Source organism: Chlorocebus sabaeus, chromosome 2, assembly GCF_047675955.1.
Source record: "Chlorocebus sabaeus isolate Y175 chromosome 2, mChlSab1.0.hap1, whole genome shotgun sequence".
NCBI lineage: Eukaryota > Metazoa > Chordata > Mammalia > Primates > Cercopithecidae > Chlorocebus > Chlorocebus sabaeus.
Genome location: NC_132905.1, coordinates 34,692,781 through 34,717,354, shown reverse-complemented (window position 1 = coordinate 34,717,354; position 24,574 = coordinate 34,692,781). Strand labels below are relative to the sequence as shown.

Below are 24,574 nucleotides of genomic sequence, written 5' to 3'. Positions count from 1 at the left end.
AAGTCACACACCTGCCAATCCTAGCCTGGAATATTTAACTCTTCATGGCTTCATCACCTGTAAGGCAAAATACAACCTCTTTGTGGAACCCAGAAGAAATGCGGTCTCCTCTTTGCCTTCTGGGTCTTGGATACACCAGACTCTGGCCAGCAAAGCCCAGTATAGAGCAGAGGCAGGCCCCTGGCCAATGGTTAGCTTGTGGCTCAGGTCCTGGGTGACATCTGCTCCAGGCTAGAGCCCTAAAGCTCCAGATGAGAGATCGCTACACTTTTGCTGTAAAAAGTTAAATATTTTAGGCTTTGCAATTCATATGGTCTCTGTTGCAACTACTTGTCTTTGCCACTGTAGTAAAAAGAAGTCAATGAATGGGTATGGCTGTGTTCCAACAAAACTTTCTTTACAAAAACAGGAACCAGGCACATTTGGCCCTCAGACTGTAATTTGCCCATCACTACTCTTGATGATACTCAGATGACCTGGCAGGCTGAGGGGGCTGTGGCCCTGTCTGATCCTCTGTGAGATGGAAACCACTCTAGGGTCTCCTGGTGTGCTGAGGCTGTACACAGGGGCAGAACAGGGCACTGTGTTTGGAAGTTTCTGACCAAGTGTTGACAGCAGAGGGCAAAACGTGAAGGCTGTGCTGGATAAGGCTGAACCGTCCTCATAAGCAGCACCAACTGCTTTATTCCAGGTCAGGGCCAACTCTTCCACCACAATACCAACATGGTCCCTCGGCGGGCACTGTCTTTACTGGGCCCCTAGGAGTCCCTGCGTTGTGACCTGACCACCAGCCCCTCTCTGGTGATGGCCCAGTTGTAGTTCTTCCGGGAGTCCAATGCTGCTTCCACCCGTGCCTCCAGGTTCTCTCGGGTGATGAAATTTTTCACCTCTTCCTATCGGGAGAGAAAAGCCCAGCTCAACAGGAACCCCGGGCACATGCCAGCCAGCCAGCCCACCCAGCCTGCTGGCCTCTCACCCCACTGAGAAAGCAGCTCCCACTCGCCCTGGGAAAGCATGCCTGGAGTCCAGGTCCTCATTGAGAGCCCCTCTGGCCTCCCAGTGGAGTGATATCAGGTTGCTTTGCTACATTGCTCTTTTCTCAGACACTTCAGCCATAGCCCTGAGTGCCAGCTATGAAAATCTCACGTCCTGGTAGGTGAAATCCGTCCCTCAGTGGTCCCCTCTGAATCACTCTAACTCGTCCTTCCCCCTATTACTTTACTACTTTATTTAATTATTTATTTTTTTGAGGCGGAGTCTCACTGTCGCCCAGGATGGAATGCAGTGGCTCCATCTCAGCTCACTGCAACCGCCGCCTCCTGGGTTCAAGCGATTCTCATGCCTCAGCCTCTCCAGTAGCTGGGATTACAGGCGCACACCACGACGCCCGGCTAATTTTTCTATTTTTAGGAGAGACGGGGCTTCACCATGTTGGCCAGGCTGGACTCGAACTCTTGACCTCAAGTGATACGCCCGCTTAGGCCTCCTATAGTACTGGGATTACAGGTGTGAACCACCGCTCCTAGCTACCCTTATATTACTTTAAATCAAGCCTCATCCATTCTCACTGCATTACTCCTAAGTGGTCTCCCTGCTTTTAAGTCACACACTTGCTAATCCCAGCCGTGAAATATTTAACCCTTCACGGCTTCACCTGTTATGCAAAATACAACCTCTTTGTGGAACACAGGGTCCCTCCCACAGACCTGCTAGGCACCTGAACACTGTCCAATTACTCTGCTCACCTCCGGGTCTTTGCGCCTGACTGGCACTCTCTCTCCTCTCCCAAATCCTGACCTGCCAACTCTAAGTCTCTGCACATAGCCAGCGCCCGCGTCGCGGTACCCAGAATTCCCAGTGCCCCGCAAGCCGCGAACCCGACTGGAGTCCCACCCTCCGGAGGCGTTGCCCACCTGCAGCTGCAGCACTTCCCGTTCCTTGCGCTGCACCCAGGCCTGCATCTCTTCGGCCTTGCGGGCCTGCTCCAACGCCTGCCGCTGCTCCTGCTCCCGTTCCTCCTGCCGCAGCCTCGCTATCCTGTGAGGGTCAAGGGGCCGAGGCTGAGCGGGGCTCGGGCTTCTCCCAGGCCGGCCAGGCCGCCCCGCCCCGCCCCGCCCCGCCCCCCGCCCCACGCACCGCAGCTCGTGCAGTCGCCGGTTCTCCTCCTGGTTCCAGGCCATCAGCTCGCGGTGCTCGGTGGCGTACTTCAGGGCCTTGCGCTCCGCCAGAACCCCGGCTCGGGCCTCGTACGCCTTCCTCCGCACCTCGGACACGAACTCCTTCCTGGGTGCAGACGCGGCAGGTATCGGCAACCTCTTCGCCCGCCCCCACCGTCCCCAGCGCGCGCGGACGGCCACCTCCCCCCGGCCGCACACCTGAGGGCGCGCACGGTCTGGCGGTAGTGCTGGTAACGCTCCATCAGCACGAAGAACTCCGCAGGGTCCACCGGGGGCGGCATGTTCACGCGCCCGATCTTGGATTTGGCCGGCGGGTCGTAGCGGGTCTTGCGGCCGCGCGCTGGCAGCACCAGCGGGGCCCGGGGCCCGCACTGGGTCCCCGCGCCCAGGCGGCTCAGCGCGCGTAGCATGGCCGCGTCTCCTCACTGCGGCCGCGCTGCCGGAACGCCACCGTGCCCCGGAAGCGGCGCGGGGCACCTTGGGACCTGTAGTCCTCAGGCTGTCCCTCACACCTCGCCCGGCCGTGTGGCCTCTGGAACCCAAGCGGCGACCCTGCGGACGTCCGCACCCAGCCCCCAGGCTCTGGCCCAGCCCTCCTGCCAGGGCCCGGGGCCATCCCTTCGTTCCTCCCTCCCTCGGGGCCGGACCTGCCTCCCTCCAGCCCCCACGCAGGGAAAGGTCTCAGCGGGAAAGAGAGGGAGGGGACGAAGGACAGAATTCGAGGCAACAACTTCGGAGAACCTCACACTTTATTGGAGGACGGCGGGACGGGGCGGGGCTCTCGGGCTGTCGTCTGCAGAGGGAGAAGTGGCGGTCAGGCCTCAAGACACTGGTCTCGTGACCGCCGAGCTGCCACCTTCCCGGTCCTCTCCCCTCTTGTCCCCACCAGTCCCCACCTGGCCTCCCAGAGCTGGACGCTCCCCCGCCTCCCCTAGAAGCCTGAGGATCCAGCGGGTGTGGGGATCTCCAGCTCCCTTGGGCATGCCCTCTGGTCCACACTAAACAAGCCTGACGCATGGAAACCAGAGCCCGTACACATAAATCAGGCGGTAAGACTTTGCCTCATAGGAACTTACTACTTTCTTCTTTAGTTATCGTGCTCTCCTGATGCACTTTAAATATGTTTGATTTGCAAAATAGTAACAAACTATTTCCCCACGCCTGCTTTCTGCTATGTCTTGGGGAGCTCTGCAGTCCCTGAGATGTTCCTAGTGCACATGTCAGTGACCACCTGGTCCTCTTAGCCTTGTTGTCTATTTGCCTGAGGTTGCATCCCTCACCTCTTTCCACTGGCCCAGGGTCTGTCCATTTCAAGACAGTCATTGGCTCAATTATCTCCTTCTACTCTACTAGTGACTTCAGTCTTTAACCTAAGTGTTTTATAAATTGTCTAGAATCCTCCTGGGAAATAGGAAGGATAGCAGACAGCACCCTGCTGTGTGCAGTAGGGGCACTGAGAAATGATTGGTGGTGCTGTGGCAGGGGGCATTCTCAGTGGTGTTTCATTCTCCCCACCCTCCCTGCATCTACCCCTAAGCCACAATGGCCACTGATGACCAGTGGCTGGTCTTGATGCTGGGGACCTTTCATCCCACTCATAGTAGTGTCTGTGCCAGATGTCGCTTCCTGCGAAGAGACCACCACGCCATGGTCCTGCCCTCCCAGGGCATGCTGTCTTCCAGGTGAGCCAGGGCATCACTTGGGAGGCCATAGGTAGCCTGGGCTGGGCTGCCTGCTGCAGTGCCCAGGGCCCTTCCTTAGAAGGGAACTGATGCTGTCCTCCCTACCCCGACTTCAGGCTCCAGGGGGGTGGGGGAGCCCCCAGCCATCACTTTCTTCCTCCCAATCAGGCTGGGAGACACCCACCTGGGGGCCTAAGGGCATTCTGAGGATCCTGGGCTGAGCTGAGGGCTCGCTTTCCTCCAGCGTACCAGCCATGGGACCAGTGCTGAGCCTCTGAGGGTCCAGGGTGAGCAGTCAGCAGCATCAGGAGCAGGAGGAGGCCTCGCCTGGAACTGGCCATGGCTGCTCTAATGGACAGGGTACAGCATTCAAGGAGCCTTACCTCACCCCTACATCCCACCCCCCTTCCTACAGGGCCACCTTGGAAAACTGGCATCCCAGGGGCAGCTTTGGTATCTCCTTATGCCCTTCCCTCTCTGCCACGGCTCTTCATCCCAAGCACACAGGGGTCCAGATCCTGGGGGATCCTGGCCCAGCAGGGGACGATGCTCCAGGGGACCAGCCTTCTCCCTGAGCCTGGGACACACAGGCTACCTGCCTTGCCAACTCTGAGGGCCCTCCCACTTGTCCAAGCCCATCCATCCTTCCTTCAAGGAGTTTCCAGAAGTGGAAGAAAGTTGGAGGGGAACAGAGACCTGAATTCAGGCCAATGGATGGGAGGACAGATGGATGGTCAGGGGAGTTCTCAATATAGGGGCGTCTGGAGCACCAGTGCTAGGCCACAGAGTGGCAGGCCTTCCGCCCTTTTCTCTGTGGCCTGCTGTCTCTCTTTCATAGTAGTTGGGGATGTGGAATGGATGTGTGGTGTTGATGGGGGCAAATGCTTCTACCCCTTATCCCTCCCATGCCAGGGGCAGCAAGCACAATAGATGGTAGAGCTGTTGCGGAGAGGAGAGGAAAAGGGGACTTTTCTGGCATGGTTCAGGGGTGGAGGTGCTTGGGAATGGGGAAAAGGAGCAGCATACCATGGACCCAGGATGAAGCTCGATCCAGGTGCCCCAGCCCTTAGGGAAGGCTCCCCACTCACCGAGGAAGAGCTGTGGATGAGATGGCTCCTTCAGGCGGCTGCAGGACCTTAGCCTGATGGCCCCAGGATTTATAGACCAGGCAGCTCCACCCCCAGACTCCAGTGACGTCTTGAGAGGGGAGGGGGAGAAGCTTACTACCCATCCCCCTTTCCAGAGCATCCACTCCACGAACATTCACCAGGCAGCTGCTGCCCTGAGGCCACCAACAGATGCTCCCTCGCCACCACCTTCCCAGGAGCCTCCAGGCCCCAGACTCCTGCTTCTGGCTGGCCCATGTCCTGGTCTTGCCTTCTTACTTGCCAGGCTGCATCTTCAAGCTCCTCATCTTGAGACCTAGAAAGCCCTCACAGCCCTCCCTGACACCAAAAGACCGTCCTGGGCAGGGGAAATGCCTGGGGGTTCCCCAACTCTCAGGGCATTCCCTGGTGGACAGTGGAGGCCTAAGAGTAGGGAGCCTGGCAGGCTGTTCAGAGGTACAGGGGAGGCTGTGACCACTGTCCCAGAGGGCTTGTTTGCTCACTATAGAGTGGGTTGGGTGGGACAATCCACATCCACATACCTGGGAACCAGGGCTGGGTCACTCCAGATGGCTGAATTTGGGTGGGGCAGTACCTACCCAGGAGTGGCTTCTCTCCTGGTGAAGAAGCGGACCCATGAGATGGGGCCCAGCTGTTGGGCCAGTGCAGCCTCCCAGGGCCATCAGCAACCAGTAGAATAATTTTGTTCCTCAAGGCTCTAACCCCTCCCCAGTCATGGATTTAGACACAACTAGCCTGGCTGCTGGAAGTGGGCTCTTGCCTCCCAGTCTGCGTCAGCAGCTCAGCTTTCCCTGGCTAGCCATCAGCCTCTGGGGGTCAGAGGCCTATTTACAGGGTTAATAGCCAATCTCCGTGCTTGGGCTGAACAGCATATGGGAGGGCCAGGGTCAGGCTTGGCATTGTGGTGGACAGAGTCATTAGGAGAGCTGGTGCGTCAAATCCTGTGACAAAGATGGGGAAGGGGAGGCATAATGGGCATCAGTCAGCCCTAGACACCTGGACTTCAGCAGCCAAGGCAGGATGGGCACACCTGTGAATTTCCAGACTGACTTATTAGCAGGGACCTGAAATGAATGTGTGGCCTGTATGTTCAGTTAAATTGTTTTGGCTTAAAGACACAGACTTTGTTAACCGGGTGATTTTTAGGAAAACATTTGCTTTGTGGTTTAGTGAAAATGAATCTAAGTTCAATGTACTAGTTTAGTTCTGCTTGGGGTTTACAGAACGTTTTATTCAAAGCTGGTGTTCATTTAAAAGGGGGATGGGTGCCTTTATTTATTCTGTAATTTGATTGTTTTTTTCCTGAAAAATCTAAACCAGAGCTAAGCTTCCTGGGGAAAGCTCTGCTTTCCTTTTTTTTCTGGCAACATACTTAGCTTTTTAGAAATGTTTGATGTCCTTTCTAGACTAGAACTCTGGACTCTTGTATCCCTCTCATTAGAACATAGAAAGCCATCTGTTCACCATGGGGCGCCAGTCCTTAGGATATGAAGTCACTGCAGCCCGGAGCTGTGCGTACTCAGGTGGGAAAGCAGAGGTTCAGAGGTGAATAAACACTCAGGTGCTGCAGGAGCACAGAGGGGCACAAACTGAGCAGGCGACCTGGGTGAAGGACAGAGACAAGTGAGCTGGAGTCATGGACGCAGGGAGTGGCAGCGGAGGGGTGCAGCGTAAGGAACAAAATGGAAAAGGGCCAGCAGGAACTGCTGCGGATCCATGGGGCCAGAGAATGTGGGAGGGTTAGAGGAAAGGAGGGTGGGCCCCTGGGTGTGGGCAGTGGGAGGCAGGCATCTCTGGACAACGCTGACATGCGACCAGGCTATGGGGGACTTGGGATTGGAGGCGAGCTGAGGGTCCACAGAGACAGACCCAGAATCCTGACCTCTGAGAGAAGAGACAGTGGAGGAGCAGCTAAAGGGTGAGGATAAGAGGCAGAGGACAGCCTGTGACACAAGGGAAGAGACCATGGATCCCTGGGGTTTAGCACCAAGGTGACCTTGGTGAGCAGGGATGAAAAAGAAACGTGTGGGAATGAAATGAGGAAGAGGGAAGAGACAGAGTACAGGCTTTTTCACGTAGTCTCTCATAAACAGGGAAGAACTTAGGCCTGGGGTGGGAGACATGCTGTTTATGTAATTAATTAATTTATTATTATTATTATTTTTGAGACGGAGTCTAGCTCTGTCACCCAGGTTGGAGTGCAGTGGTGCGGTCTCGGCTCATTGCAGTTTCTGCCTCCCAGGTTCCAGCGATTCTCTTGCCTCAGCCTCCCTGGTAGCTGGCATGTGCCACCACACCCGGCTAATTTTTGTATTTTTAGTAGAGATGGTTTCACCATGTTGACCAGGCTGATCTCGAACTCCAGACCTCAGGTGATCCGTCCACCTTGGCCTCCCAAAGTGCTAGGATTATAGGCATTAGCCACTGTGCCCAGCCTATTTTTTTGAGACAGGGTCTCTTTGACCCAGGCTGAAGTGCAGTGGCATGATCACAGCTCACTGTAGCCTCTACCTCATGGGCTCAGGTGATCCTTCCACCTCAGCCTCCCAAGTAGCTGGGACTGCAGGTGTGTGCCACCATGCCCGGCTGATTTTTGTTATTTTTTTGTAGAGACAGGGTCTTGTCATGTTGCCCAGGTTGGTCTCGAATCCTGGGCTCAAGTGATCCACCTGCCTTGGCCTCCCAAAGTGTGGGATTACAGGTGTGAGCCACTGCACCTGGCCTGCTCTTTATTTTTAATGAAAGAGACTTGAGTATTTGGGACAGGGGAACAAAGAAGGAAGCTGCAACCCAGGAGGGACCTGCCCAAATGAAGTGAGGTCTGAGTGTGGCAGGATGTAGGGCTTTGGGTGTGTGGTGGGTGCAGGCTGTTACTCTTCCCCTATGGAGAAACACTCCTACCCTAAGCCCCTTGGGTCACAACTGACTGGCTGTGGGAAGGGCACTGGATGAAGCGGTCACCCCTGCCCTTTCCACATGACTGTGCTGTGTGAGCCTCAGCACATTTTCCTTTTGGCCTACACTAGTTTCTGTTGGGTTCACCTCTCTTGGAAACATGCATGCCCCAAGTAGAAAGCAAAAGAGGAGTGAAGAGGGAGGCATGAAGGGATGAGGGACACATCTACAGCCTGAGCAAGACAGGGAGCAAACAGCTGAGGTCATTCCTACCTGGAGACACCGGTTTTGCACCCAGGTGATGCCTCTCCACTGGCCAAATCAGCATGGACTTCAGCAGAAAACCACTCAGGCCACGGTGCCACATCCTGCCGAAGGCCAGCCTTGACAATAGGAGGCAGCCTGCTGGGAGGCACAAAAGCGCCTGTGAACGGCCTTATCTGCACATTCACTGAGTGGCTTGCTGACCCAGTGCCTGCCCTCCTGCATCAACTTGGACTTGGCCACACAGAGCACTGAAGGGTAGCCTGCAAGGAGCCAGGGGCTGCTCCCCAAACTTGGTACCCTCACCAGAAATTCCTCAGATTCTATCTTTGCCTAATTTATCCATACTTCTCTTGAGACTACTGAGTTTTAAGTTTACTGCCTCTTGGGAGTTCCTTAGTTCCTACAGAACTGAATGTCTCTAATGACTCACACTCACCTCCTGTAAACTTCCAGAGGGGTCTGTTGCAGCCCTTGCCTCCTGGGTCCCTTCTGCACATCTCCTTCCTTCCCACAAACATCCTGGATATGTGGTGCACAGACAGGCTTCTCTCCTGGAGCCACTACATGTTAACTGCTTTATCTGGACTCTGAGGCCCTCTGTAATGTGGCTTCACTTCACCTTTCCTCCTTTTCATTCATCTAAATTTCCAGCATCCCATGAGTCTGGTTCAAGTCCCACCTCCTCCAAGAAGCTCAGTAGTGCTGACCCCTAAGCATGCCTCCATGGACCAGGCTGGGGTGCCACCTCTCACTCCAGAAGCCTCTGTGGAGCCCAGGCCTGTGCTGGCTCTTCAAGAAAGGCCCTGCCTGACAGTCACAGCCACCAGTTCACTCTCCTGCTCCTGTAGTAAGCTGCTGATGAGGCTGGGAGGCAGTGGACAGACCCATTCTCCCAACGCAACAAAAGATCACACTTCCCCAGCACACTGTGTAGTTAGGCATAGCTATGACCAGGTGAAAACCTTGTGAGGCCAATGAGTGGAATATGGGGTGTGGGGTATGAGTGGAAATGAAAAGTGCAGATTTGGCTTCCTGTCCTTAGAAATGAAGCTGCTGGCTCTCCATGCTCTTTCCTTAGGGTAGAATATGGACATGGCAGTGACCCAGCTTCAACCATGAGGATGAGAACAATATCCTAAGGATACTGGGTCTCTGGACAGGGCAGACTGTTATAGGAGACATAAATGAACATCCAGCTTCTTTAAGAAACAAAAGTTCAACACTTTTGTCTAACATGTCACTCAAAACCAAGTTGGGATCTAAGACTCCCACCATCCTGACTTCTAGATCCGAGAAACATTCACATTCCCAGAAATGAGGACCCGTATGAAAGAAAATGGAAGCAATTCAACACAATACATGTGGATATAAAGACTTATCCTGGACAGGGTGACACAATCCAGACAGCTTTGTAGCAAAGCACCACAGACTGGAGAGGTCAGACTGGCCTCAGCCCAAAGCTGAGTCAGCTCCACTCTCCCCTGTGCCCCTGTCCTTAAGGAGGCTCAGTGAGGACCTGGCCACCTTCCATAGGGAGGAAGGCTGGCCAGGACCACTAAACCAAAGATGTGCTGGCAATGAAAGGAGGGTCCTGGAGATCACCTAAGAACTGGAGAGGCTGTGTTTGGTGGATAGGAGGAGTTAGGGGACTGTGGCCTCTCTCAGATTGCTCAGAGAGAACAGCAACAGCAGGGCCATGAACAGCCAAGCCCCAGCCTGTATGGCTGACCCACCCCCAGACAAAGGGAGAGACATTTCCTCAGGGAGTCAAAGCTTTTATTACCTGATAGTCCCTAGTGTGGTGCCAGAGATACCGCTCTGGTCCTATTACTCCCATAATATAGGTGGTGGGGATGGGGGAGGGGACCAGGGATAGAGGGGAGGGATATTTACAGTGCATGATGGTATGGGGACAACCACTTTCCTCTAGAGCTCTGAGTACTTTGTGCTTTTTTTCTTAGTTGGTGCCAAGCTACCTGGAATGGATTTTGTGTTTATCTTCTTTAGGGAAAGATATATTAACCAAAGCACAATCCAGCCCAATTTCCTGGCTGAGGATTTCACGATATCAGTCCAAACATCACACTATTTAATTCCCCAATAAAACATTGGAAAAAGGACTATCAGTGCTAACACATTTACATATAAAATTTCCACCTAATAGGTAATAGAAGCCTATGTACCAATTTCTAAAACAGTTATAAGATATATACACAATTTGGGGTATATTAACAAAACAGAATATTACAAAATATTAAAGGCAATCCTTCTGGTCCACGGACGCTTGTTGCTGCTTACTTGAAGTTGGCATAATCTGAGAATGCATCAATATATTCCTGCACCACCTTGTAGCAGAACTCATACTGTTCCTGGAGAGTGAAAGATAGGGAAAAAGCCAGGGTTACTGAAGAACACACAGTACCTGTAATTCCTAACAGACTCATTTTTTTTTTTTTTTTTTTTGAAGATGGAAAATTGAGAGGAACTGAATGTTTTTGAACTTTCACCTGAGCTCTGATCTGCCTGCCAGAGTTCTGACAGCATTCCCCTTCTGGGCTGAATGCAGCAGACCTTCTACAAGCAGAGCTGACCAGAGCTGACCCAGGCTCTACAGAGGTCAGACATGCATGTGCTGGGCTGGGAGACAGTGCAGCAGAGCATGGCCCACACTTACCATGGCTGCCAGGCTAGCATGCACCCTGGCTCTCAGAACCTTGTCTCCCAAACCTACTAACATTCACTTTTCTTTACTCCTCAAACATTTCTAGCTCCATGGGATTCAGGGAAACCTCTGTGGATGTGTGGCTTGTTAAAAGTCAGACCTCTCAACAGGGAGCCCAAGCCCAAAGGCAGGTACTCCTCCTGGATCTTCCTTACCCACAGAGAAGTGCAGATGAGCCCTGTGGGGCACCCAGACACCCCCTTCTAACCTGGCCCATCCTCTGGCAACAGGGGCTATGTTCCCATTGCTGCCATCCTGCCTCCCAACGTGCTTCCTGTGTATTTGGGGCACCTTGGGAGGGGAAGGGCAGGTCTGTGTTTAGACAGTCTTCTGACTCCTGGGTGGGCCCCTCTGAAGAGCCTCCTCCCTGAGCTGGCCCTGACAGAGAAGGGCTGCAGGTGATGTGGTGGCAGGGACAAATATGTGGGTAGCATACCAGTGTCTGGACCATGTGTGGCCTCTGTAGCCGTAGGCTCTTGACAGTCTGGAAGACATCCAAAATCCCCTCTGCTTTCACACGCTCCAGGACGGTGCTCAGGGCACAGAAGGTCCCCGTCCTTCCTGCCCCAGCGCTGCAACAGAGCAGACACGTTTACCACACCTGTCATTGCCCTTTGTGCAAGGGGGTGAGTGACAGTGGTAAGTGGTAGACAAAGAGGTGGGGGCAGGCAGCCGGTGCTCGCCTTTGCCCTGTGGGCCCCCACCCAGCCTGGAGTGTGGTTCTGGGTCGGGAGGCACTGTACCCTGTGCCCTTCCTGCATGGCCCCATGTATTGTGGAGGGACTCACCTATTGAACTGTGGGGGATGACCTTCACTCATACCCCACCAGCACGGAGCCATTGCTGTCCACCTGCACATGCTGGCCTGAGTTGTCCTAACCTGCCGTTTGCTCAGGTTAGAACTAGCTCTAGTCCTGTCTTTCCCTTTCCCTGACAAACCCCCTCCCTACACTGGTGTGTATTTGCTGATTCCTTTCCATGTCTCTCACTTTCTTCCTAAATCCCAGGAATCCAGACTCTGACCTTGACGCTATCCCCCTATTCAATGTCATCAGCTGATTCACCCACCAGAAACTGAGTGCCTACTCTGAGGCAGGGACTGTGGGGTTTAGCAATGTCCCTAGACAAGATGTGTGTTAAGAGAAGGGAAAAGAGGAGTAGGAGTTCTAGGCAGGGTACTCAGAGAAGGCTTGGACAAAGCCCTGTGGCTGCCTGGGACGGCATCTCAGGCCCATGGCAGGTGTGTGCCCAGGGTGCTGAAGGCCATGCAGTTAATGAAAGAAGAAAGGAGAGTGGTGGGTGTGGGGTCAGAGCCAGCCTGTAGTACACACCATCCTCTGCCGGCCCTGGCCAGGAAGCCCTTAGAACATGTTGGGCCTTGTAAGCTGTTGTTAGGATTCTAAGTAAAGGAGTGCATTTTTTCTAAAATGCAATCTCCAGCAACATGCCCCAAATAAAATTCAACTTTTCCCCTCAAACAAGCCTCTTTACTATCTTTCTTCTGCTGGTCACACCAACCCAGGCTCAAACCTGGGAGACACCATTGACTCTTCTTCTCTTTCACCCTCTGTTCTTAGTCTTGTTCATTTTTCCTCAATGTACAGACAGGGCAAGCCATACCTACAGTCCACTGTTTTTAAGATAATTGCCCTGTTCTCTTTTCCTGTGCTTCTTAAGGAGGCCAGGCCCTTATCTCACATAGCACAACCGGGGTCTCCACTGCCAGTCTCCCTTGCTGGTCTCCTGCCCACTATCCGAACTCTAGCACTTATTGTGCCAAGTTCTAGCTCCAAGGTCCTCTCTTAGCATCCAATCCTGTCTTGGCATCAATCTCGACTACCATGTGCTCACCAATATCTTGCTCTTGTGTGGCTTTCTTCAGTCTGACCCATGGTCACCAGCTTCCCGTTTGCCCCTCCTTGCTTTCTCTCTCCCCGAGGGCAAGGGTGAGCCATACCTGCAGTGCACGGTGATGGGGTGGTTCCCTGACTGCTGCTGCTGCTTCTGCACGGCGGCGATGATGCTGATCATGCCCTTTCCATCACTGGGGATGCCCACTTCAGGCCAGCCATGGAAGTGGAACTGCCGGATCTGCCGGCTCTTATTCTCCTTTGGAAGAAAGGGGATCAGGGAGGCAGGGATAACCCTGCTTTTCCTGGGGGCAGAGTCCACCCACCACCCATCTTACCCTGGTGTTGGTGACCAGGAGGTCTCGGACGGTGTAGCTCTCACATTCCTCCTCCTTCTTCAGTTCCACTGTAATATCTCCATAGGACACCAGTCCATCGGATGGCCAGTACTGGGCACACTTCTCCTGGAGGGACAAGTTGGAGAGGTGAGGGGCTCAGAGTACCACATGTATAGAAGCAGCACTGCCCACGAGCAGCCTGACCCCTCTCAGTACAGCCACCTCTTACGCTGACACACTTCGTCCTCAAGGTATGGACAACTTGTAGGATCATTATATCACATTATTCTAATTAGCTTCCGATCCTCACCAAAGACTCACTGGTGAGTCTCGACTAAAGCAGTCCCAGGGGGGCCAAGCCTGAAAGGAACAGAGCAAAGAAAGAACTTGGGGGGAGAAAGCCAACTCTTTTTTTTTTTTTTGAGATGGAGCCTCACTCTGTCACCAGGCTGGAGTGCAGTGGCGTTATCTTGGCTCACTGCAACCTCCAACTCCCTGGTTAAAGCGATTCTCCTGCCTTAGCCTCCCGAGTGGCTGGGATCACAGGCATGCACCACCACGCCCAGCTAATTTTTGTATTTTTAGTAGAGATGGGGTTTTGCCATGTTGGCCAGCATGGTCTCGATCTTCTGACTTTGTGATCCGCCCACCTTGGCCTCCCAAAGTGCTGGGATTATAGGCTCGAGCCACTGCACCCGGCCGAAAGCCAACTCTTTAAACGAGTTTTGCTGGGAAGGGGTGCAGAAAAACAGGATAGTAGCTGGAAGGGAAAGTGGGATCAGCAAATTTTTTTGTTTTCAAAAGATAGGAAATGTAACATGTATAGGCTGATGAAAGTAGTGGTTAGAGAGGGGAACTGCTGATGGAGGTGGGAGAGAAGATGGTTATAGCAGCAACATCCCTAAGCAGGGGCCAAAGGCACAGTGGACAGCTGGACTGAGAGATGCAGAAACCCTTTTCCACTGTAACAAGAGAGAAGAGAGTTGGTACAGATTTGAAGAGGCTGGTTGTTTGGGGGTGGGAGGATGACAGTGTTCTTGTCTGATTTCTTGGAGAAGAATGAGGCCAGGTCACAAGCTAAGGTGTGAGTATGATGGGACAGGCAAGAGCAGATGCTGGAGGTTTCAGGAAGAAAAGGAAGAGCAATAGCATTGCTAGGTGGCACCAATTACCCCTATGAGATTTGTGGTCATGAGTTCAATGTGAGAGCATTTGGCACTGTTTTGTGTTTTTGCCCAGTGATGTTTGCTATATCAGATAGAGGCATATATCTGGGTTTTACTAGAGAGCTTGCCATGAAAGTAAGAAAGCATGAGGGACACTGGGCGCGGTGGCTCACGCCTGTAATCCCAGCACTTTGGGAGGCCGAGGCGGGCAGATCATGAGGTCAGGAGATCGACACGATACTAGCTAACATGGTGAAACCCCGTCTCTACTAAAAATACAAAAAAATTAGCCGGGCATGGTGGCGGGCGCCTGTAGTCCCAGCTACTTGGGCGGCCGAGGCAGGAGAATGGCGTGAACCTGGGAGGTAGAGCTTGCAGTGAGCAGAGATCACGCCACTGCACTCCAGCCTGCGCAACAGAGCGAGACTGTCTCAAAAAAAATAAATAAATAAAAAAAGCATGAGGGAATAAACAAAGGTAATAATGATAATGACATACCACAAAAACTCAAATCAGAAAACTCAAACGCTCAAAAACAAAACTCAAAACACAAAAACAGAGTAAGAAGGAAGGTGAGGACATGTTTGGGGTGGCTGATGTTGAGAAAGTGGAGGCATTAATGGCTCTAAGGACTTGACGAAGACAAAAATGACTGGAGTAAAAGAGAATACTGAGGTGGGAGGAAGGAGGCAGTAACCAGGGCGGATGCCTTGTTGAGATTCTAAAGGTGGTGCAGATGCAGGGCAGATCGTGACTTGACCACAGGATGAGGTGGCTGAGAAAGCTGAGAAATAGAAAGACTAAGGATAGATGGATCATCCACATGGTGACTGATGCCTCCAAAACCAGAGTCAGGAACAGGGGCTCAAAAGGAGCAGTAAGCCTGGTGTTAAAATCATCAGTAGGTAAGGGACAGAAGATAGGGAATGGGTGTTCAAGATCAGTAGAAGAAAAGCTGGGGACTGGAGTTACATCTCAGATTTGTGTATTCAGGTTACGGCCTCTAGATAACAGCATCTTAAAGAAGTGAAACGGAAGCTTTTCTGTCTTTTCTCCCACTTTGTCTTTCCACCAGACAGCATGAAGTCTCTTATGCAATCTAAGGCTGACACTGGTGATGGGGACACACAGCTTTGTGGAGACTAATGCTATCATGTTTCACTATGCTTTAGAGAAGCAGGATGAGGCCTAGGGTTGGGCTAACCTAGCATGGGAGTTCCTGGCACTGCTCTGACTGCCCAGGCTGATGGTCCAAGCTGCAGCTGCTGAGGGAACCCAAGGCTTACCACGCATCCTGGTGAACCCTTTTACCTAAAACAGAGCAGAAGGCGGCCAGGGGCAATGGCTCATGCCTGTAATCCTAGCACTCTGGGAGGCTACGGCGGGCGGATCACTTGGGGTCAGGAGTTTGAGACCAGCATGGCCAACATGATGAAACCCTGTCTCTACTAAAAATATGAAAATCAGCTGGGCATGGTAGTGCATGCCTGTAATCCCAGCTACTCGGGAGGCTGAGGTGGGAGAATTGCTTGAATCCTGGAGGCGGAGGTTGCAGTGAGCTGAGACCGTGCCACTGCACTCCAGTCTGGCGGACAGAGTGAGATTCCATCTCAAAAAGAAAAAAAAAAGCAGAAGGAGATAATTTAAAATTCTTAATTCCTTTGGGATTTTAATTTATATAGGTATAGAATTTATATTTTGGGATCGGATTTTTTTCTCTGGGAACTTAATACTGTAAGTGAGGATGGTAGTGTCACTGTATAAATGTAGGCACCTTTCATTGCATCATTTAGGCCTATTGCGTTAATGATCTCTGGAACCTACACTTGACAACATGAATGGAACAGAAAGTGAACTTGGGGTCCGGTGAGGCCTTGTAAAGAACATCAATAATATCCTGTTCTGATCCACTCAGAAGCTTCTGAGGGCAAGCACTACTGTCTGCTTCACTGGCCCTAGGAAGATAGAGCATAAGGTACAGTGGAAGGTAGAGGGAGAGGCCTCACTCAGCGGGTAGGAGAATTTGTGTGTGCATGACTCTTCTCCCCACTGCCACACACATGAAATGCTTCCTGGTCCCCTGCCCTTTACTCTTACTAGGTCCTTTTCAAGGATGGAAGAGCCTGCATCTGACGGGACAGAGGTGGAGATGTTCACTGGGCCACATTTCATCACAGGGCAGTGGGCTGAGATGGTCCTTATGTTCGCGGTTCCAGCTGTTTGGCCTGCTCTTTGGTCCTGCCCATCACAGATCTGGAGGGCAGGGGTGCAGGAAGAACCACATGTAGGGCCCCGGTCTGATCTGCAGGTTCCAACACGGTTGATCAGAGAGGGCTGGGAATAGGCACCTAGCTCCTGAGAACACGGTGGCTCATTTCCTAAATGGCCTTTGTTACTCAGGTATGTGCCTCCTTGAGTGCAAAGCCAAGCACCTTAACCAAACCTCCCACCTCGTCAGTATTGTTACTAACGATGATGAAGACGCTGGGCGTGGTGGCTCACGCCTGTAGTACTAGCACTTTGGGAGGCCGAGTCAGGCAGATCACCTGAGGTCAGGAGTTTGAGACCAGCCTGGCCAACATGGTGAAACCCCATGACTACAAAAATACAAAAATTAGCTGGGCATGAATGGTGGGTATCTTTGATCCCAGCTACTAGGGAGGCTGTGGCCAGAGAATTGCTAGAACCTGGGAGGCAGAGGCTGTAATGAGCCCATATTGTGCCATTGTACTCCAGCCTGGGTGACACAGTGAGACTCCATCTCAAAAAAAAAAAAAGATGATGGAGACCTACAAAATATGTCTGTTGATTAGGTACATCATACAAGTCTAAGAAGAATAGCTGATTACAATTCAAAAAAATGCCGGACACTATGGCTCAAACCTGTAATCCTAGCACTTTGGGTCAATAGGTGGGTGGATCAATTGAGTCCAGGAGTTCAAGACCAGCCTGGGCAACATGGTGAAACCCTGTCTCTACAAAAAAATACAAAAACTAGCCGGGCGTGGTGGCACGTGCCTTTAGTCCTAGCTACTTGGTGGGCTACGTGGGAGGATCACTTGAACCTGGGAGGTTGAGGCTGCAGTGAGTCAAGATCGTGCCACTGCACTCCAGCCTGGGTGACAAAATGAGACCTTGTCTCAAAAACAAACAAACAAACAAACAAACAAAACAACCTGATGTAATGAAACATCAGGGTGAGCAAATATTGTAAAGCCTTGTACCGAAGTTAACGTAAGTACAGATGGGGAACAAGTAGTGACTTGGGACAACTAATGTAAAACATACTTTGTATTTTAAATGTTTGACTATAAATTCAATGAGTCATGAGTGGGTGCCATCTTTAATTCCTCCTCACTTCACCCTCTCTGGGATAGCACCCTCTCACCACCTGAGTCCAGGCCACCAGCATTACTGCCACAGCTTCCGCATTTCTAAAGCGTCCTCCTCACTGCTGCCAGAGGGAGTTTTTAAAAAACACAAATTGGATGTTGTCAAGGGCTCTTCAACTCCTTTGTGAAGATCAAACTCTTCACTGTGGCTTAAAGGAATTTTCTCACCAGGCCTTGCTAGCTTCTCTCCAGGCCCATTCTCTGGATTCTGATCCCTGCTAAGTGACACTCCAGACATAATGAATCACTCACTTGCTGCAATGTGCAACCTCATCAGAAATAATTTTTAAAAGAATAAGCATTGTCAAAACACAGACTGGGTTCCCCTGTAATGTGGGGGGTGAGGGAGATATCCCTGAGATTGAATGTGCTTAGTAGAGGCTGTATGATTCTGACTCAGGAACAATATTAGGAGGTTTCCTATACTGAGAGGAAGTTGACCTAGGGGACTGCTAGGGTCCCTTTTTAGTATGAGTTTCCATACAACTCTGCTTTTTAATTGACTTGGAGGGCTTTTTTCTTTAAAAGATTTCCTTATTATTGAATATTAGACTGTAAGTTTCTTGTTTGTGCAATTTCTTAAATTCTACTGCTTTATTTTATGTAGTCAGCAATGAGGCAATCCCTTCTTAGGGACACTCATACTGGGTCTACCTCAGAACCTTGATCTAGCTGCCCTGCCTGGGGCACTGGGAAGGAGAGGGTGCCCTGCCTGGGGCACTGTGCAAAGGCTAGGCTAGGGGGACTGTATTCAGGAGAAAGTGAAAGGGTGTGAGCTGTCTGGGAATAACAGGGAGGCTCAGATCACACTGCTTTTCTAGTCTTGGGAGAAGCTAACGACTGCTTAGACACCAACTGGCTGGGCAAGCCTGGAAATGCATATGTATTTATATACCTTTTAAGTATGTACTTATACTATGCAAATGTACTCTTTGGACCGTATAAGTCAAAGACAAGGTCCAAACACCTTCTTGCCTTCCCAACCTCCCCGTTTACACACACACCTTTTCATGCTGTCTCTCACCGCCCCAGGACCTTTTAAGCTCACCTGGCCTCTCTCCTCCAGTTCTGTTAGCATCACGATAGAGCAGGATTTCCACTCCCAGATCATTCGCCAGAAGTCCTCAATTGTGTGGAGAAGAGGGCCCTGGCTGGCGATATAGGAGTCCTTCTGCCGGTAGCCCTGCACGGGCCAGGTTAATTGCAAGGGTGAGATGGTTTAATCAGAGAGGGACTAGTGGAGAAGACAGGCCACTAGGAAGGGATGGGGACTGCTTGGAGGCAAACTCAGCCCATACAGAGCTCCCCTGTGGCCAAAGACTAAACCCTATCTGACAAGCTGGTTGCTTTCTATAAGAGACAGGGAAGTGGAAACAGGGATTAGAGCTAGGATGAAGAGGACAGGAATGGGAAAGATCAGAGGGCAGCCAGGTTCCTCTTGGCTGTGGTCTGCACTGTGAACTTTTTCTACCAGGTATTATACTGCTGCATACCATCTGTTTTTCCCCACCTTCTGCTCTACGGAGCTGGACACACCTAATGTACAGGGTGAGTGGGTGGGTGGGTATCAATTCACTATTTGTTGACTGATTCAAACATGATCCTCCCCAGCAGGTATGGGAGGGAGGCACTGCAAGTCCTGGCTGGATCACCATGGGGTGTTGGGGGCTTAGGGGTCACACCCACCACTTACATCAATAAAGGATGCATTCACATAGTCTGTATTCTCTTCGCCCCGCTTAACTGGAATGATCACTCTGTTGAATTCATCTGTAAGAAGGACAGTGGCTCTAGCCAATATCATTTGTCTTCTCCCTGTCCTTGCATTGCTCCCACCTCAGGCCCTGGGCAGACAGAATCCCAGCTGGGCAACGACATGTCTGTTCCTAGCTCATTAGGGAGAAAGCCTTTGGCTTTTCTGTTCTTTTATTTCCAGAAGCCACTAAGGTGCAACAAGAGGCAACGCCATGTTGTTAACTGGATGCAACGCCATGGTTTTTGTCTACAAGCCAATCATTAACTAGTACCTGAGAAGTGGAAGGGGTGGAGGGAATTGAGGGATGGGGCAATAAGGCTCTGGAGTGGTTCTTACATGGAATGATCTGTAAAACACGGTTCTTCTTCATGTTGGCTGGAAGGTTTCCAGTCCGCATCTTGTCATTCTGGATTTTGATTGATGTTAACTTCTGAATTGGGAAAGGGAGGGGAAACATTACTAATCTCAGTAACTGAACTTGACAAGATTATACCTGTCACTCGGCCTGCACCTTCAGGCCACTCTGGCTCCATACTGCTCTTCTCACCAGGGCCCTGACCTCTGTTCCCATATGTTCTTGTCAGAACCCTGAAGCCAAGAGCCTGTTTGGGAAATGCTACCTTCCAGGCTCCTGTGGACTCTTCTTGAGAATCTTCTGGCCTAGAATTTTGTGATCCTGGAGCAAGGGATCCCAGCATTGTAGAAGGGAGTGTGTCCACTCTGCAGTTCCACCCCCAGAGGCTGCCTTAGGCTCTTCAAACTTATTCAGAATCGCATCCTCCCTTCCCCTGATTCTGAGGCTCCTTCTTGACATTTGCTATTCAAAGTGTAGCCCATACACCAGCAGCGTTGGCTCCATCTTATTAGAAATGCAGAATCTCAAGCCAGGCATGGTGGCTCATGCCTGTAATCCCAGCACTTTGGGAGGCCAAGATGGGCGATCAACTGAGGTTAGGAGTTTGAGACCCACATAACCAACATGGTGAAACCCTGTCTCTACTAAAAATTAGCCAGGGGTAGTGGCACGTGCCTGTAGACCCAGCTACTCATGAGGCTGAGACAGAAGAATCCCTTGAACCTGGAGGCAGAGGTTGCAGTGAGCTGAGATCGTGCTATTGCACACCCCAGCCCCAGCCTGGGTGACAAGAGTGAAACTCCATCTCAAAAAAAAAAAAAAAAAAAGAGATAGAAATGCAGAATCTCAAGCTCTAACTCATACCTGCTGAATCAGAACCTACATCTTTTTTTTTTTTTTTTTTTTTTTTTTTTGAGACAGAGTCTTGCTCTGTCACCCAGGCTGGACTGCAGTGGTGCAATCAGCTTACTGCAGTCTCTGCCTCCTGAGTTCAAGTGATTCTCCTGCCTCAGCCTTCCAAGTAGCTGGGATTACAGGCATGTGCCACCATGCCCGGCTAATTTTTGTACTTTTAGAAGTGATGGGGTTTCACCATGTTAGCCAGGCTGGTCTTGAACTCCTTACTTCAGGTGATCTGCCTGACTCGGCCTCCCAAAGTGCTGGGATTACAGGCATGAGCCACCACGCCTGGCAAAAGAACCCACATCTTGACAGGATCCCAAGGAAATCTGTGCATGTGCTATTATTTGAGGAGAACTTCTCTAAGGAAAGTGGTCCTCCCCACCCCAACCCAGAATCTCCTGCTTCTGAGAGAGCACTTTTTTTTTTTTTTGAGATGGAGTCTCGCTCTGTTGCCCAGGCTGGAGTGCAGTGGCACAATTTTGGCTTACTGCAACCTCTGCCTTCCAGGTTCAAGCGATTATCTCACCTTAGCCTCCCGAGTAGCTAGGACTATAGGCATGCGCCATCATGCCCAGCTACTTTTTGTATTTTTAGTAGAGATGGGGTTTCACCATATTGGCCATGGTGGTCTCGAACTCCTGACCTCGTGATCCATCTGTCTCAGCCTCCCAAAGTGCTGGGATTACAGGGGTGAGCCACTGTGCCCGGCCTGGGAGAGCACTTTTACTGATGACAGTGTGACATATGCCTTAGGTGTGTTGGGAACCATTGTCTAGTGGCATATAGGAGCTATCAGTGATCTAAGGTCCAGAGGCCAAATGTGGTCTGCTGCCTGCAAATGAAGTTTTATAAAACAGCTACACTCATTATGTTTACCTATTGGTTATGGTTGCCTTTGTGTTACAAAGACAGCACTAAGTAGCTGGACAGAAACCATGTGGCCTGCAAAGCCAAAATATTTATTATCTGGCTCTTACAGAAAAAACTGCTCTTGCTGTATATCATCATCACCTCGGAGGGGTGGGGGACTTAAAATACTGTTGCCTGCTTCTCCCTACTCAAACACAAATGAAGTGATTCCAACGTGCAGGATGAGCTGAGAATTACTAGAGTATGAGGAAAGGACCACTTCCTTAACCACTGGCATGCCTCACAAGGGGATTCACTGCTGGCAAATGCACAGTCAGGCATCCCATGTTCCACAGATTACAAGGATCTTTCAATCTGAAGGAGGTTATCCAGCTCCAATTCACCTTAAACTCCTCCTCTAATCCATTGTTGCTGGTTCCTGGGATTTTGTTGTAAATTTTCTGCAGGTGGGTTTCTAGAGAGGTCACTTCCAGTTCTGTATCTCCATAGAGATAATGCTCCAGAAGGGCTTGGTATATGAAGACATACTGCATCTGAAACACGAATGACACACAAGTTCTTGCTTACATACAACACAGTTCTCATGCCAGATCACCCGCTCCCACCCCCACTTCACTCCAGTCCATTTCTCCTTTGATCCTAGCAGGAATAAAAGGACTTCCTCTTATTATCCCAATTTAGTGAAGTGGGACTTGAAATGCAGGAGTCCCTGTGGGGCTGCTTAACTTGGGAAGAAGGGTCCAGGTCTACCTTGGGGGTGGTGGACGCCTGGAGAGAAGGACAAACTCAATTCCTCCTCATTCTGAGAGTGCAGATTTAATAGTCTGAAGGGGCTGTCAGAAACTGGAGACACCCAAAGTCTCCGATAGTCTGGTCCCTGCCTCCCTCCTGGTGCTAGGCCCCAACTGCAGAGCCAGTCTCACTGCTACTCCCAGATGTGGCTGAGCTTCATCATGTCTCTGGGCACTGTCTCTGGGCACTTTCAGCTGCCTGTTCCCTAATCCTTGAAGTCCAATAACCTGTCATCTGCCTTCCTGACTCTCCCAGGCATGAAACCACAACCTCCTCTGTGCTCAGTTTCTTTGAATGCATAATTTATAAGAGCCCTTCATCACTTCAAGCGGGCCAGCCCCTCCGCACCTGTGGGTGTTTCTTGTCAGGCGGGACAAGAGATTGAGAAAAGTAATAAGACACAGAGACAAAGTGTAGAGAAAGAACAGTGGGCCAGGGGACCGGTGCTCAGCATATGGAGGACCTGCGCTGGGACTGGTCTCTGAGTTCCCTCAGTATTCACTGATCACTACCTCTACCATCTCGGTGAAGGGGATGTGGCAGGACTATAGGGTAATGGTGGGCAGAGGGTCAGCAGAAAAACATATGAGCAAAGGACTCTGTGTCATAAGTAAGTTTAAGGAAAGGTGTTATGCCTCAATGTGCACGTAGGCCAGATTTATGTCTGACTTTACACAAACATCTCAGTGCAGTAAAGAGCAGTACTGCCGCCAGCATGTCTCACCTCCAGCCATAAGGCGGTTTTCTCCTATCCCAGTAAATAGAACATATGATCGGGTTTTACACCAAGACATTCCGTTCCCAGGGAGGAGCAGGAGACAGATGCCTTCCTCTTATCTCAACTGCAAAGAAGCCTTCCTCTTTCACTAACTCTCCTCAGCACAGACCCTTTATGGGTGTCAGGCTGGGGGACGTTCAGGTCTTTCCCTTCCCATGGGGCCATATCTCAGGCTGTCTCAGTGGGGAGGAAACTTGGACAATACCCAGGCTTTCTTGGGCAGAGGTCCCTGTGGCCTTCCACAGTGCATTGTGTCCCTGGGTACTCGAGACTGGAGAATGGCGATGACTTTTACCAAGCATACTGCCTGCAAACACATTTTTAACAAAGCACATCCTGCACCGCCCTAAATCCATTAAACCTTGAGTCAATATAGCATTTGTTTCTGTGAGCACAGGGTTGGGGCTAGGGTTACAGATTAACAGCATCTCAAGGCAGAAGAATTTTTCTTAGTACAGAATAAAATGAAGTATCTTATGTCTTCCTTTTTCTACATAGACACAGTAACAGTCTGCTCTATCTTTCCTTCTCCCACAATCACACTGTATTATAATCATTTATAATAACCTGTGAGTCTGAGTGAATCCTCAATGTGGGCAGATGTTTTAGTCCTGGAACCCCCCACCCTCACCTGACCCACAGATCACTCACATCCGTTTGCACCATCTGGCAGCGCTGTGCCCGGATCCGGCTCACAAAGCCATACACGTCCACCTTCCGTTCTGTATGCATCATGTCCAGCATGGCATCAATGACGACAAAGGTACCTGTACGCCCTACACCTGCACTGTAGCCAGAAAGCAGGGGGTTATAGGGATGGTTGGCCTGCCTTGTGGGAGCAGATAGGGAGGGGCAACACAGGCGGGGGCTCTTCCTTCAGGGTCTAAATCCTAATTCTGAATAGGGTAGAGCTGGGACTCTCCAGGAGCCAACAACTCCAGTATGTCCTGAATCCTGACCTCCAGCTATTAGGACGAAGCATTCTGATACTTAGAGGGGTCCGAAGGCTGCAAATATACATGGCCAGCACTTGACCTAGCCTTTTGGCTTCATAGCAGGGTCTCCCTAATCTCCTCCCTAAGCTCCTAATCTTGGAGGACTGCCCTACTCTCCTGCCTCAAGTCATATTCTCCACCCTGCACTAGAACTTGGAGTCTCTGGCTGTTGCGCTGGTGCCCCAGTAGTTAATCTACTCCGTGTCAGCCTCCTTAGCCAGGGCCCTTGTGCTATTCCCCTGCTCTGGCCATGGGGGCAAAATGTAGGGGTGGGGGGACAAGGGTCAGGCCACACTGACCTGCAGTGGACCACGATGGCCCCTGCATACTGAGGGTTACAGGCCTTCACCTTCTTGAGGAACTTGAGCATGCCGATCGGGGTAAAAGGCACCCCAAAGTCTGGCCAGCTGGTAAAGTGGAACTGAGTGATGAGGCGCTGTGGCTTTCTGTTGGTCATGTCGCCCACCTGTGAAGTGAGGAGATCCTGTGTGTTGGCCCTGATACCCAAG

General features: G+C 51.3%; 2 protein-coding genes and 1 long non-coding RNA gene across 14 annotated transcripts in view; 1 reads left to right on the top strand and 2 right to left on the bottom strand.

Moving 5' to 3' along the window:
* Positions 1-376: 376 nt before the first annotated feature.
* MRPS26 (mitochondrial ribosomal protein S26) lies at positions 377-2,639 on the bottom strand. The gene is made up of 4 exons (XM_008019207.3): positions 2,376-2,639; positions 2,137-2,283; positions 1,914-2,037; positions 377-893 (listed from the first exon to the last, which is right to left on the bottom strand). The coding sequence occupies exons 1-4, from the start codon at positions 2,585-2,587 to the stop codon at positions 759-761; spliced, it is 618 nt and encodes a 205-aa protein (XP_008017398.2). The 5' UTR covers positions 2,588-2,639; the 3' UTR covers positions 377-758.
* A 25-nt stretch (positions 2,640-2,664) lies between these two features.
* LOC140709227 (uncharacterized) lies at positions 2,665-5,745 on the top strand. The gene is made up of 2 exons (XR_012089629.1): positions 2,665-3,226; positions 3,779-5,745. It is a non-coding gene; the product is annotated as an uncharacterized lncRNA (long non-coding RNA).
* Positions 5,341-24,574, bottom strand: part of PTPRA (protein tyrosine phosphatase receptor type A) — a 163,907-nt gene continuing 144,673 nt past the window's right edge. For 4 of the 12 annotated variants that reach the window (XM_037990667.2, XM_073007157.1, XM_073007189.1 and 1 more), the window contains 12 exons: positions 24,365-24,531; positions 23,722-23,857; positions 21,884-22,033; positions 19,709-19,802; positions 19,310-19,386; positions 18,665-18,799; positions 13,059-13,184; positions 12,828-12,979; positions 11,307-11,442; positions 10,447-10,517; positions 8,155-8,286; positions 6,376-6,588 (listed from right to left, as the gene is read on the bottom strand). In XM_037990667.2, the coding sequence (XP_037846595.1) occupies positions 6,480-6,588; positions 8,155-8,286; positions 10,447-10,517; positions 11,307-11,442; positions 12,828-12,979; positions 13,059-13,184; positions 18,665-18,799; positions 19,310-19,386; positions 19,709-19,802; positions 21,884-22,033; positions 23,722-23,857; positions 24,365-24,531 (1,485 nt within the window). In that variant the 3' untranslated portion in view covers positions 6,376-6,479. Of the gene's footprint in view, positions 5,928-6,375; positions 6,589-7,034; positions 7,389-8,154; positions 8,287-9,902; positions 10,518-11,306; positions 11,443-12,827; positions 12,980-13,058; positions 13,185-18,664; positions 18,800-19,309; positions 19,387-19,708; positions 19,803-21,883; positions 22,034-23,721; positions 23,858-24,364; positions 24,532-24,574 lie in introns of those variants that run through there. The other 8 variants (XM_037990670.2, XM_008019184.3, XM_073007187.1 and 5 more) reach the window with 6 other exon arrangements.